At 41.6% G+C, this 15,156-nt stretch overlaps 1 protein-coding gene across 1 annotated transcript in view; it reads right to left on the bottom strand.

Annotated features, from left to right (window-relative positions):
- SATB2 (SATB homeobox 2) overlaps positions 1-15,156 on the bottom strand; it is a 128,990-nt gene that overhangs the window by 103,180 nt on the left and 10,654 nt on the right. Inside the window, exon 3 of the mRNA XM_063162439.1 lies at positions 5,230-5,406. Coding sequence (XP_063018509.1) covers positions 5,230-5,406 — 177 coding nt within the window. The remainder of the gene's footprint in view (positions 1-5,229; positions 5,407-15,156) is intronic.

The following is a 15,156-nucleotide window of genomic DNA, read 5'->3' as shown; positions in this document are numbered from 1 at the left end:
TTTACCTGACATTCAGTTGGAAGCTATTGTGGTTCTGGAGACAGCACAGATGGGAATATTTCACAGGATCTTTCCCTACTAATCATCTGCTCAGGTCCTTCCAATTGCCTCAGAGCCCTACCCTCTTGTACCAGCTTAGGCAAATCCATTCTCTCATCGGTATTTACACCCTTCAAATATTTGTACACATGGTTATAATCCCATAAGGGGCAAGATGGTCATGCTGCTCTCACAAAGGCTAATCTGAGAGAAGGAGCACAGCACTCTGGCTGCCACATTCTTACACACAGCAGCCTGGGGCTTGGAATGATTGGCTGAACACCGTGTCACACAGATCTGGTCTGTGCTTTGAAGTAATACTGAAAAGCAGGCCCCAAGTGCAAGGGGCCTCCAATTAACAGCAGCGAGCAGGGCTGAGCACACACATTTAAACCCTTGAAGGAAACGAACACACTTGCAGCCTGGGTTATTTCCTGCCCCAGCTATGTGCACTAACAATCCAGAAGAGAGTTCTCAATGTGTCTGTGCCTTGGTTTCCTTCCTACACAGTCAGGAGAGCCACCTTTCTCTCCTACTGCAGCTGACTGTAAAGATAGCTCCCTCAGTGCTCCAGAACACAGTTCTCTGTAGAAGCACCAAAGCCAAGCTGACCTTGTGGCTGCAAGCAATATCAGAGCTTCACAGCCAGGCAGCTGGAGTAGGTCCTCAGGTACCTCTGGATGTCAGCTACTCTGGTCAGGCACTGATTGGCCCAAAAGAATTCTCCTCCTTTGCACTCCAGTGATGCAAGGCTGACAGGGCTGAAATGTCTGACCTCTGCTCACTAAGCCACAACCCCCAGAGAGCATCACTCACCTCTGAGTCCAGCTATTGCAATTCCACATGGCACAACAAGATACTTAAAACCTTCTTCCTGCCTTGTTCTTGTGCTACACCTTCCCCACCAACCACTGTTAGCCTCTCCTTCCAGCCTTTCACTCCAACCACCCACACACAGCTCTATACAAGCACAAATCTTCCTCCCTCTCCAGTCTACAGACAGCACTAGAAGAAACTGGGCACAAGAGAGGTCTCTGAGGCATAAATGCAAGGCACTGCCTCTTGCAATGGCCCTGCTCAAGGTAATGCATTGCTTAAGAACCAGAGCTTGACAATCTCTATAGTGACAGGGATGGGAAGGATCTCTTGCCCTGTGATAACTTCCCTCCGTTGTTTTCTCACTCCTCTTCCTCTTCAACTTGACATCTGAGCATGATTTCACTCTTCTTCACCCCTTTCCTTGCCATGGCCACACACAGCAGGTAACCCAGTCAACCATCCTGCCAGTGCCTGGCTAAAGCTGCCCCCCAGAGAGCAGCCAGGGCAGGCACTCCACACTGCCCTGCCAACACACCCAGCTCCGGTACCTGAGAAGAGAAGGCAAACTCCGTTTCAATGGCCCAGTCAGCTCTGCTAACTTCTGCCAACAATGCACATCAGTTCCCTGTACACACTCACAACAGCTAACAGGGAACTGGTCAAAAGAAAAAATGTGCATCCACAGGAAATCACACTATTTTCTTTTTCACACGGATTCTAAGAAAGTAAATGCTAAAAGCATCAAACTAACACTGTTCTTCTTCCACCTCACAGAGGAGGAAATCAGCTTTCACAGCAGGTCCCAAAGCCACAGGAGAGCATGCAGGGTACACCAGATTGCAGCTACTTTCATACTTTGGCCTCAGCACTCAGCGCTGTATATTCTATGTACCTCCTACCAGCTCCCTTCTCTTGCACAGCCCCGTTAGAATACCTCACCCACAAGAAAAAAATTTCATCAGGGCACGTAAACTTTATTAAACTACACTTAGAACAGGTGTCCCTTTAAAAAAGCACGACTCTTTTCCTCTCTAAAAGGCACATGTAGCAGGTTCCCTACTGTCAGGTGTAGACTCAAGTGATGAAAGAAAAATACATAAATGTTTATTAAACCTTTGTTGCCATTTACACCACCAACTTTCACACCCCAGTGCCAAGCTGTTAACGAATTCCCATGCTGTTCCAGAAGACATTTCACAGCTCCTGTCAGAAAAGGGAAGTTTCACAAGGGCAGCAAAGTCTCTGCTCCCACCACCATCAACAAAAAATCACAACACAACCAGGTGTTTGTGGAATAAATGTGTTCTGCCCAAACTGTGTGGGGATAAAGAGCTTCTTCCAGGGAGGCATGGGACCACCTTCATGTATACCTCCTGATGTATTTTTGTTCCAACACTGTTTGTGCTAAGACTTACCAATTTACTGAGCAGCCAGGAATAAAACTGATCCATAATAAGCCAAGTGACCACAAGCCAGTACAGGAGGCTCAGGCCAGGTGACCGCTGTGTGCGTGTTACAGCTCAAATGTTTGGACACAGCATCACTCCTGGGGGAGCTCTGCAGCTCCAGGCTGCAGCCCAACAGCAGGGCCCCTCAGGGAGGCACATACCACCTACCACTCTGTGCCATGTTTCCTTTCTGCCAGCCAGGCTCTGCTGTGCTGCTGTACAGCTGGGAAGAGCGAGGCCGGGCCCTGCACACAAGGCACGCACCAACTCCAGCCTCAGCAGCTCTGCAGGGCTGCCATGGGGAACTGCAGCAAAGGCAGAGTAAAATCCTACAGCAATTCTCTGCCACAGTTCTACTTTCCCCTCCAACCAGCTCTTCAATCTGCCACAGAAGACCCTGTTCTAAAAGAACAGGCAAAGGCAAGATGCTTCTTGCAGGATGAAGTGAAATTGCTATTCCCCTCAGTGTCATGGGACCGAAATAAAGCACTTTCCCCACTCAAAAGGTGACAATTGTTACATGCCAAGTTACAGCTTAGACAGCTTTCACAATACCAAAGCTTGGACAAACTCATTTACTTTGTCCCTGGAGGACATGGGGACACCTACTCATGTCACTGTTTTGCAGAGCATGATGCCCAGAGCATTTTGAAAAATGCACCTGAGGACCTTCAACCTCTCATGCAGATCCTGTAATTCAGTTGATCATAAAAAAGAACTAAGTGACCGTTTATGAATGTTTTGCTAATGGAAATCAATTCCAAGCACTAGAACAGAAGCAGACTTGTCCTACAACCATAATGAATGAAGTAAATAGCTTTATTTTTCCCACCTTTTTAATATCAGAAAGTTGTGTTCCCAAACAGATTGTTATAATAGCAATTTACTAGCACGCTTCTGTCAACTCTAGGTAACGAATTAGGGCCCTACATTCTATAAATTTTCACATTAAACAAAACAAGCTCAGAAATCTATCGGCTGTCCCCACCTGTACCTCACCCCTCAGCTTATAGACAGCTAGCACAGAGCCAAGACACTGCAGGACATGCTGCATACTTCAGCTTCATACCTTAAGATCAGCATGGCCTGCAGTATTTGTCGAAGATGTCTAAAAGATATTGATGGACTGGCCCTTCAGTGTGAAGGTAAATAACCTGACCAAGAGATTTGTTAGCTGATGGATGTTTAAGGTATTTTCTATTATTCTCAATATTACACCATGAGATGTTAGAGGAATGTAATAGCTGCCTTAAAGATGAAAATACCTTAGTCTTTTCTTTTAGACTAATTGCAAAAATTAGAGATTCAACTTCTATTTTCTAGTGGAGTTACTGGAGCAGCACATCAAGCGACAGATCAGTATCTGAACCTGCTCACTGTTAAAGCTCAAAAACGCAGTGGCCATTTCCTCCCTGCACAGTGACTAATTTCCTTCATGAGTCAATCTGTCTCCTTCCCTCTATTCCCACAACAGAGCAGTGCCACAAAAGCAAGGTTCCCCCAAGTGAGATGCTCAGCCTCTGTGGGTCACTGCACTGGATGACATGCCCCCTTGGAGCAGGTTTTCTGCAAAGCCCATTCCCCTTTGCAAGTGCCAAGAATCAAATCTTGGCCACCTAATGCAGCATGTTCCACATGTTAGCTCGCAACATGATGAGCAACTGTGTTAACTGAGATGGATAGCGCTGTCAAACAGAAAGCTGGCTCACCAGGATGGAAACAGTGGGATATGCTGACCTTCTACATTCAGGAAAAAAGAGTCCCTAAGATGACACAAAGCATTTTGTATTGAAAACCAAAACAACTACCTTCTTGCAGGGCTTTTACTACCATATTGTGTAAATAAACACATGTACATAAACTCTGCCTATATGAAGAATCTGAGCCTCTCTCACAGAGCAGTCTGACAGAGGAAATGAATCATTATCACCCTGCTTGGACAGAAGTTTGCACAAGGAGCCCATGCGATTAACCACTGCCTGGAACTCCTGGATTCAACACCACCATTGCTCCTTCTGTTCCCACGTTCAAATGCCTAACTATAGAAAGCAACTCAAATCAACAGACAAAATTCAAATCCTCAGGCAAACTGCTTTTAAACTACTCTAAATGTGCACAGGTTTTATTTGTGATATGGAGAGAAAACAAACTTACAGGCTTCTCATCCAAAAGAATAAGCACTGAAATAACTTGTTTTAGTATTAAAAATCCTCTTCAAATTTCAAGTTCATTCTGGAAAGATTTTTCCCAACCTACCACCTCCTGCCCATCTCCCTCAACATTATGATTTTAGGTTTGGGTTTTTTTAGGCTTATATTTTGGGTAGAGAGAGGGAAGCTTTGTTTATTTTAAGATTTTGCTGCTAACAGAGAATAATCTGAATGGAAGGGACTATAGTGCTTTAAAGGGTTTTGCAGCAATATAGTAGGTAAGTGAAAACAAAAATCAGCCTGCACACTTAGTCCTACAACTATTTGCCATAAAGACAGCATGCATATATATGAAACCATTATCTACAATGCATAATTTAAAAAATTAAAGACTACAATATGCTGTTCAAAACTGCCCAGATACAAAGAGGAATACTGGATACCATCTGGCTGTACACCTAAAGGTTGTATCTTCTGTGCTGACTTCCTCGAAGCAGCAACCTGCCTCGTGGTGCAGAACAAGCGTGCCATGAATATCCTGACTGATCATTATCAACAGATTTCACACTTCAGCAAGATCTAGCTAATGCTTTCTAGACAAGCTAAAAACGTAGGGCTTGTTATACACCTAGTTTAGGATTAAGCAATTAACACAACTGATATAAGCAAAACTTCCAAGTTTTGCTACCAATTTTCTTACTTTTTCCTTACATCAAACAACCCCAGGTGCTGTCTTCTGCAGTGCAGAGAAGTGGGAAAAAACTATTGAATACCTTGTGCCTGAGCTGCAGAACTGTGGGAATACCCCAGAGCCAGGAGCGCTGTCTCCACCAGCTGGCTAAAGAGCACATCTTTGCGAACCAGAACGAACTCAGCATGCTCTTCTCGATTATCGTATTCAAGAGAGGCGTCTGACTGCTCCACCACACAAAAGACTGGAATCATCAAACCTACATGGAAAAAAACACCAAAAAAAAACCAACAAAGCATCAATAAGAGGAACATGAACTGTGTCATACATGTCTAATTAAAGTCGTAAATTAACACACCTCCTAGAAGACTCATCGTAAATGGAAATCTGCCTTTCTTCCTTGTGGAATAACTTTTGTTTGCTTTCCAAGGAAAATACTAAAGTCTCATCACTTGACTCATTTAAAAACCACACTAAAAGCTCTAGAGAATACAGTTCAGGAACAGAATCATAGCCAGCACAAAGATGAACAAGACTTCCTAGTAAGACTTTTTCAACATTGCAGAAGTCTGCTACAGTTTCATAAATGTACCTATTTCTTTCAAGTCATTTCTCCATATTCAACCACATGAAAGCCTGACCCACAAATGCCATTTCTGCTTCTCTCTACACAGTGAATGTATGGAGAAATCAGCAGAGGGTGGTCCCCTTGAGGGACCCTGGGATAGCTGAGCATTTTCAGACCATGGTACATTCCCACTATACAAGGAAAATACTTTTGAATTGATTTTGTTGAAAATTATAATCTTGTGTTGGCAGCTGATGGTCACTCAGACCCAGAGAGACCCACAGCTGCCTTTCCGATGCATCCATGAGGAGTGTGAGAACAACTCTTTTGGAAAAAGAATCAAGGATGAGGAGGAACCACAGAAGTGAAAAACTCAGGGGGTGGTCTGGATTCAATTTTGTTGTGTTTTATTGCAAATCTACTTTTGTGGTTACAGGATCAAGTTATCTATGGCATTAGATAAATTGTGAGGCATGAACTTTAAGGGATTCAATACTGAAGGCAGTATAGAAACGTGCCAATTTGCAGGAAACAGCCCCACAGAGCATTCCCAGAAGGAAGAGGGAACAGACTGAAAACCTTCAGCACTGCACAGCCATTTCCACCACCTGCTACAGGCCAGTCTACCTCCAGTCACAGACATTTTTTTAACTGGTTACGTATTACTTGTTAGTCCCTAGATAAGCCAGAAAATATTGGTGCAGAGAAAAATCTCAGCCTGAAGCAGTTTTCCAAGTGCCATCTAAGGCTCATTGTCACCAGCAAGTTCACCTCTAAATCCTGTTCTTCAGAATGAAATATAATCATTTCCAGTAGACATTAAATACAAAAAATATCTGAGTATTTGTGAATTTTGGACACAAATCACTGTATTCCTGGACCAGACACTTCTTTAAGGGAAAAAGAAGAAAAAGCCACATTTCAGTTTTCCTTCACAAAGTCTATTAAATATTTTTGAGCTACGGTCACTAGCTTCAAAACCTAATATTTACAAACCAATAGCTATGTATCCCTTCAGAGGAGTCACTCTGCCCTGGAATAAATACATCATATTAGTATCTGCTAAGGAACTTAAATACTCCTTGTCTTGAATTTTGAGAAAGTAGATCTACTTTAAAATATATTTTAGATACACAATTCTCAGTTAGTGACTTATCTAGCACAGAGTGGCTCTCAATTTGACATCCTAACGGCAGAAGCTACACACTGCAATATCCACTTGACGTGTTTCAGCTCTTTGTTTTAAAACAAATCTCAAAGTAACATGAAAGAAGGTTACAGCATCACATTGATACTGCTCCCTCTTCACTGCTTGATTCTGGGTTAAATTGATGCATTTTGCAAGTTCAAGCAGCCAAATTCTAACACATAGTGCTAAAAAAAAATCTCAGTGAAAAAAAAAAACCCTCTAGGTGCTTTCCTGAAGAGACAGCACATGGGTGATCATGTTCCTCTGAAATAAGTGACAAAATTTCTTTTCCTATCAAAGGTTAAAATTTGAATTCTATTTGTCCATACACCATTTAACTAGTTAAAACAAAAATAAGTCTCTTTAAGTGACAAACTTCCAGTCCTGTCGAACATACAGGCTGTCACAGCACTTTTGATGGGGCTATTAATGTCTTAGCAAAAGATTAAGATAATTGGCCAAATGCTGAGGCTGTAATATCAGTTGTGTAAATTACATTTTGGCAAGACAGAAAAGGTGGTGAAGCAACTGTCTTTTATGCTCCTGCTGGAAGCTTTCCTTGTCATACAACAGTCTCTCCTCTTCAGCACAGGAGTAGCACCTATTCTCTGCACTCATTCCTTACTGTCTGAGTACACACAGGATCTCAAAGGCCAGAATGGATGCCATACATTATATATCACTTTATGGACAGCACTAAGGACCCCACACAACTCCTGCCCATGATGACTTTCCTGCCCCTTCCTGCTGCCCATGCTTGCAGGAACCCTGCTAAAGAAACAGCTTTTGGAAAAACATCTCTGAACTCAGTGACCCAGAGTAACTGATGATAAAATGCTATTAGGACCTTAAAAACAGAGAGCAAAGGGCAGCTTACCACATCTGTCTGATGTGATCTGACACTGACCTATTCTCATGCCTCTCACTATAGCACCTGGAATCTTAATACTGATTTTAAAAATAAAATAAAAAGCAACAGTAATCAAACTTATTTCCAAGCCAATCTCACTCCAAGGAAGTTTTAACTGCTTTGCTCTCTATTTCGCATGAGAGTTAAACTGTTGTATCTCCAACGAACTCACTACCTCAAACTTCTCTGTTTCTTAATGTTATCTGAAAATAAATATATTTCAGTACTTTGGGATCAAAAGGAAGAACTTCTGCAGATGCCAACATGCTCTTTACATGCAGATATACATCATGGCTTGCTCCTACAGGCATATATTACACCTCCAGCTCTCTACAGGGCCCTTAGAGAGCAATACAAGTTAGTCACTACTCACTGTCATTCCAGCTGAAGAACTTGGAGCAGTACTCTGAGAGCTGGAGACCAAGCATCCATAACAGTCTCAAATGCAGCGCTACTGCAGTGCAAGCCAGCCTTACTCATAAATGCTGGAGCTCCTGAGCTCTTTCCCTGAGGAGGGATCAGCCAGAATCGCTGTCACCCTCCCTCGCCCGTGCACACTCACACACAGGGAGCAGGCTGGGCCCGCACTGAAGTGGCACAGCCGCTCCCCCAGCTCCAGAGAGGCTGCAGGCAGCGATGCTGCACAGCCCGTGCTACACGACACACCGCACTGCTTCTCACACAGGGAGAAAGCTAGCGGTTTTCCGAGGGCTAAAAAGGAAAGAGTTTGTTTCCCTCAAGGACAAACACAAAGCTAGTATGCACACAAAACACCACCAGCAATCGCAAATCATACTACAGGCTTTTACTCCTGGATTTTGATTAACGTAACTGAATCATGAACAGCTCTTTCATGTTCCCACAGAGCTCCGACCCCATAGAGATGGCATCAGCTTAAAATGTCAGGGGAGCATAAACCAAGATCTACAGAAAGGCTTTTATAAGGACATCCATACACAGCAAGAATTCCATCTAACCAATGAAAGAGAGCAGCGAAAAACTGTTCCCAACATTACCCAGAAGAAGAGAATGGTTAGCAGCAACCAGTACCTCTGTATAACATACATATTTAAAGCACATCAGAGATGAGATTTAAGCTCTGCTATTGCTTTCACGGAAAAGTTGCAATGTACAGAGAATCTGTACACACACTTGCACTTTTCCCCAAGATTCTTCTAAAGGCCAGAGAAATTAAGAAGAAATTAAATATGTATCAAAGAGACCAAATGCACATTTTCTCCTCCTTGCCCATTTTAATCTATAGTTTTGTTTCACTGGAGAGTAATAAAATCTTTAAAAATTAAGGAAAGAGAAATAGATATTTCATTAGAGAAGTGAAAATCCGAGACAGTCTGCTGCATATAGTATTCATTTTTACAAAAGCAGACTTAGAGCCAGTTAAAAGTGTTATGAACCTGCAATCATATAGCTTCCTGGAAAACATTTTCAGCTCTAAGACTTCCAAGTAAAAGCTGCAGATTTGTAATGACAAACTAGAAGGAAGAGAAGAAAGCAGGTATTAAAAGCTACGGCACTGTTTCTTTTGTTTATTTACAAATAATACTTGGTCCAGCACATGCCTTTTTAAGTAATAGATATGATACTAGAGGCACTTAATTTCTATGCATGGTCTGCTTGCACAGCAGCATCACAGGCAGAGCAGAAAGCTGAGAGCTCTTACAGCCACCCACCTCTCCAGCCATTAAATAGGGAGCAGTGCTTGTGCATCCTAATAAGTATAAAATGAAGATCAACTAGAAAGGAAAAGCACCAATAAAATTCATGTCTTTTTAGATTAAAATCTCCTTCCATCAGGACAAGTTTTGAGTCCCATCTAGGTGTTATTTAATTTTATCTAATTTGAACAATTTCCAAACATCAAGTTGATTAATTTCAACAGCATGGTGTTATGGAAAGATTTACTGTACAGGGGTTATCTAGCAGGGAATTAATAAAAAAGCCAGTTCTTTGCCCTGAGTAACATGAGGTTTTAAGACTTCCCAGATTTCTAGTGGGAATACTTCACAGCACAAGCATGTTTTCTTCTGGGAGTAAAACCCACCAAAATTATTAAAAACGGAGATCAAATGGTGGTGTCAAACCCAAAGGAAATCATTCTACAGTGGAGAGATTTTTATCAAGTGAAGAAAGTGGAAAATAAAGTTTTTGTTGTTGCTGCTATGCTTTGGGTTTTTAGGCTTTGTTTGTTGGCTATTTTTTTGTTTTGTTTTAAACAGAACAGACACACATGCAGAGTAATCTTCCTCAAAGACAAAGCAAATTTCTATGGTTTGGAGTTCAGAAACCAGGACATCTACTTGAAAATTCATAAACTACTGAAAATTGTTCATTACCTTATGTAGAAAACATTTTGCCTAGCAGAGACTGCAACATGGGCCGTTCTCTAAGCTGGCCTTTCCATCAGAGAAAAAAAAAAAATCCAGGTAATAGCAAGAGCAGAATCCACAAATGCTTATTTCCAAACACACCTAAAAAACACTGAAGTACAAGTAACTTTGGTTGGACTTCTAAGATGAGACCGTTACTCTACAAGAGAAATTAAGAAGCCCAATTAGCAAAGCATGGATTGTCTTAAGAAAATTACCTAGATGGAGATTCTGTACAGTTAACAATAAAGCATGCTTCCATAACTGGCAGTAACCACAGGAAGCAATCAAACTACAAACATTTCCTAAACCTAATCTGCTTCTGTTTTTTCTTTAGAGAGAGACCTCTATCCAGCAAAGGCAGTCATGGGGAAAGCAGTCCTTTTATTTATTTCTCTCTGCACTGCAGTAGAGCTGACCTTACATATAGAGATTTGGTATTTTAACTGTCTTTCCCTTTCTTCTAAACAAATTTGAAAAAGAAGCTAAACTGAGAAAAATGCTTTAAAAGGCAGAAATGGGCATAGGAGAGGTTTGCCAGTTCTCCTTTTCACATCCTGCAGCTCTAATTGCAAAGGCAGAAGCCAATTCAGTTTGACGGTTTTCATTACGCAGAAATACCTGAATTTCTGCAGCAAAGATGCCATCCTGCATCCTGAAGTGTAACACAAATCCGTAAATTCCTTTTTCAAAAACTTAAACCCACTACTAATTTCATTAAAAAAAAAAAAAAGAAAAAGGGAAGCTTTAAAGCCTCAGTGTGCCACTTCTTCAAAAAGGTGTAAACTGCAAATCCTGAAGTGACCAGAAATTAAAACCTAGTTAATATGTTAAAAATCAGGAGGTTTCTACTAAAGACTTTATTAGTTGAACAAACGTAAAATCAGAGAATCATTTTGGTTGGAAAAGACCTTTAAGATCACATGTAACAACAGAAGATAAATTCATAATTAGGAAAATTAACTGCACGCCAAAATGTGGGGTACTTTGTCCAGTTGGCTGGGGCTTTTTCAAGAGGAAAGACGCCAAACAGTATTTGGGAAAAAAAAAGGTGCTTTTTTTTTATCTCAACACCACTTCTGTTTAGATCACAGCACAGATCTGCAGCTGATGGTGGTGTGAGATCTTCTCCAGAAAATCCTGCAGAGTCCAGCTGAGGTCTGCAGATGCAGGAGATACAAGGACAGGCTAAACCAACACTATCACATCGTTTCCACAGGCCCACACATACACAACTGTTCATGCTCAAGAAGGATCTGGCTTGAAGCAGATCCCAGGTTCAGCCTATGGCAGTGCAAATCTGTGATAAGGTGGAAGAGACAGAGCTCCCTCATTTCAGCAAGCTTCAGGCATGTCCATTAAGGCTCACTCTCAAGTTACACCATAAATTATGAATACAATTAAATCAGACAGAATATAAGTTGTTGGCACTTAACTTATTTACAATAAATGCTTGGTTTGGGTAAATGGACTGTGTTTCAGCCTTTTACTTATCAAACACCAGCTTACAACAGTCTTATTATGAAGCTGAGAATTCTTCCACTGTAAATCTTTTTTAATAGGGACTGAAGGAATGACTCTGCAGTTGTTTGTCACTAACCACTCGGAACCACGTGAAGAAAGCTGTGTGCACACACTGACAGGCGGCCAGCGGGAAATCGCTGTGTCAAATACACGAGACTGTACCCAGACCTCTGCAACCGCACAATCCTGTGCAGCATCAAGCACCTCATTACAGCAAAAGGTTTTGTTTAAAACCAAGTACCCTACTTTCTGCTAATCCTCTGCTCTCCAGTGTGTTCTAGACAAAATGCAAGATATCTGATTTTGCATATAAGCAGTAATGTGATGCTGTTAAACTCCTACTCTTCATGGCTTTATAAGCCCGCTGCAAATAATTTGTTCCAGGATGCAATTTAGTAAAGAAGAGCTCAGTCCACAGCTGATTTTAATACAGCGTTTGCCAAAGGAACAAAATCATGTTAAATAATATTACATTGTAGAATTTTTCTTCTTAGGAGGGCCAGAGGAAGTAAAACTAAGGACAATATCTTTCTACTCCTCCTCGGCTATTTTTTCTGGCTTTACATATTCAATAAATCTGTAGGCAGGAAATGCATTTCTACATTTTATATTTTAGCCAATGGCAAATGCAAACCACAAGGTATTATTTACATCTTTCTTCAGCTTCCAGTCCTTTCTGTGGCTTCAGTCTCCCAGCCATCGCAGCTATCCCAGATCTCAGGAAGTCTTATAAATAAGTCACTACCGTCTCTGCAGATGTCCTCTGCTTCTGACAGCTTAACTACTCAAAGAATCCTTCTCCTAGCTGAAATAACAGCCTTACTGTTATTTATTTAACATAAAATATTTCATGCCACTATCCCACCACAGCAACATACTATGAAACTCTTAACTTGATTCGATAATTCTTGAATTTCTTAAAAAATTGTAAAAAATAAAAGCCACATTTAGAGCATGTTCTGTGACAAACAAGAAATGAGAAATACAAAAACACCAAGGGTTTACCTCTGGCACAGCCTATCCTGCGGCATCTGGGACAGAAGCGTTGCTCACAGGAGATGAGACCTTTTCTTAGTCAAAGAGAATCAGCTCTTTCTGGAAACAAATCCCCTTTGCTACACCAGCTGCACTAACTCAACCCTAACTTTGAATCTGTCACACCTGTTGAGTTCACTGAGTGGGAACAGGAGCAGCCCCACTGGGGCTTTGCGCCACCCTGTTAGCCCAGGGACAGCCACGCACGGGGCAGCCAGGAGGCAAGAGCAATTAAACAGGAGAATAAAGCACTCCCACCTCTCCAATTAAACAAGCAAAATTGAGAGCAATGATAACCCAGAGCTCAAAATACTGCTTTGAGGGAGCCTGAGTGAGAAGGCAGCACAAACAGCTGTCTAGGTTCCTCCAGCAGAAAGCTCAGACCCCTGCGCAAGCAGCACCCCTGGCATGCAGGAATCCTGGGGGGTACCAGCACCATGCTGCCCACCAGAATCACACACAAACCCTCCAAGCCATGGAACAGAACCATAGAATCAGTTAGGTTGGAAAAGAACACTTAAAATAATGAAGTCTAGCTATTCCAATTGAAAGGAAAAAGGTGAAGACACTACAGCTACATGTTTCCTAAATAAAACAGCTCAGTTGTTTCAACTTGTTTCCCAGTTACAAAAGAAGAAAAAATACTCCACAGCCATACTTCGTAATATTAATTAAATGGAAAATATACTCCTTTCACTCAAAATCAGTGGAATGAACACTTCTAAAATCAGATGACTTTTTGTTAAAAAATCATCTTAAGCCATAAATTTCCTGTTAGTTTCAGGTTTTGGTTTCTTTAACTTAAAAACAAGTATAGGGTTTGTGAGGGTTTTTTTGTTTGGGGAACTACTTTCTGTTTCCTTTCTCCTGAAAATGTAACAGAACTTGCCTAAGGGGTTAAGACTCTCTAAGCCAAGTTCCACCCAAAATTATTTTTAATGACCAACATTTTTAAACCCTGAAAACTGGAACCACTAATAAGCCCTTAAATTCAGTGGTGCTAGCAGATGCCACCATATTATGTAATTTTTGAAGCAAAAAAACATCTTCTAGCAAAAGCATTTTAATGAAGGTTCTATTAACTAGTCTCCTGGTACTGGGATAAGTCCCCTGGAATGCAACAGAAAAGCCTTCATAGCTGGCTTGAGGTTTTATTTCTGGAGAAGTGCTGCAGACCACACTCGGGCCTATTTTGGGGTCTCCACTGGGACCCACCAGCAAGTTCTTTTCTCCATCATGTCCATTCCTCTGTGAATCACTCCCTGGCAAGTAAAAGAAGAAATCTTAGCACCTCTTCACCATGTGACAAGATAAATGTCTGCCAACCTATATCTCTGCCTTCAAAACCACTTGCAGGCTCCAACATCGAGACAAACTGAACTATCTGCAACCACTGTAACCACTGCCTCTTTCCTCATATCTTATAGATAATGGCAGCAATAGAAAACCTTATTTCTATGTGACAATGCCAACAGATATGGCAGAAGTGGCTATGGGCAAAAGTTACAAGTACACACGCAAGAGGACAAGCCACATTAAACTCACTCTGAATAAATGCTGTCAAACTCAATGGTAACTGAAGAAGCTCTTCATCCTGCTTCACTTTCAGCAAGGGTAAGGCTATTGCTACAGCAATATCATTACTAGATGGTATTTTTCTGGTAGAAGGAGACCACAGAAATCTTCATCAAATCTTCAGCGCAAAAATAAGTGAAGGAAAGAATCACAAATGAGAAAATGTAGAAGCCATTCTGTCCTCCAGAAGGCAGCCAGCTTCCCCTTCTGCCTCCCTTTTCACTAGTCAATAGAGAGTCTTCAGACAGTCTGCACCTACAGCCCATTATGGGTCAGCAGCTGCCCTCTGGGGCTCAGCCTTTACTTCCAACTCCAATCTTTCCCACCCTTGTGGACCAAGGGCAACTTCTGAGCAGCCTTCTCTTGTATTGTCTTACTGCAGAGTTGTGGGGCAACCACTCTACAAACGTAAGATCACACATTTAACAGCTATCAGTTTGAATATTAGTCCTTTAGGAATATTTACATTTATCTGCCAGCAGGTCACATTAATCTAATGGGTTTAATAAGTACCAGATCTTGATCAAACAAGTCATGAGGTCAAGGAACAAAAGTCATATACATTCTCTTTCTCAGATGTGCACAGTACACTTCATCCAGTTAGGAATATTTTGGGGCAAGGATAGAAAAGACCTACCTATAGGCTGACCTTCAGTGTGTGGATTCACTTGTGATGAGTCAGCAATGCTTTTGGGGCTCAACAAGCTGAATTGCTACATTATTATGCACACAGAACTGCACCAAAGAATTAGATACTTCTGCTAGTGCAAATGCATGTGCTCACTGAGAGGTGTTAGCCAAAGAAAGCAGATTACATCTGT

This window comes from Melospiza melodia, chromosome 8 (assembly GCF_035770615.1).
Source record: "Melospiza melodia melodia isolate bMelMel2 chromosome 8, bMelMel2.pri, whole genome shotgun sequence".
NCBI lineage: Eukaryota > Metazoa > Chordata > Aves > Passeriformes > Passerellidae > Melospiza > Melospiza melodia.
This window is presented reverse-complemented; position numbering and strand designations above follow the sequence as displayed.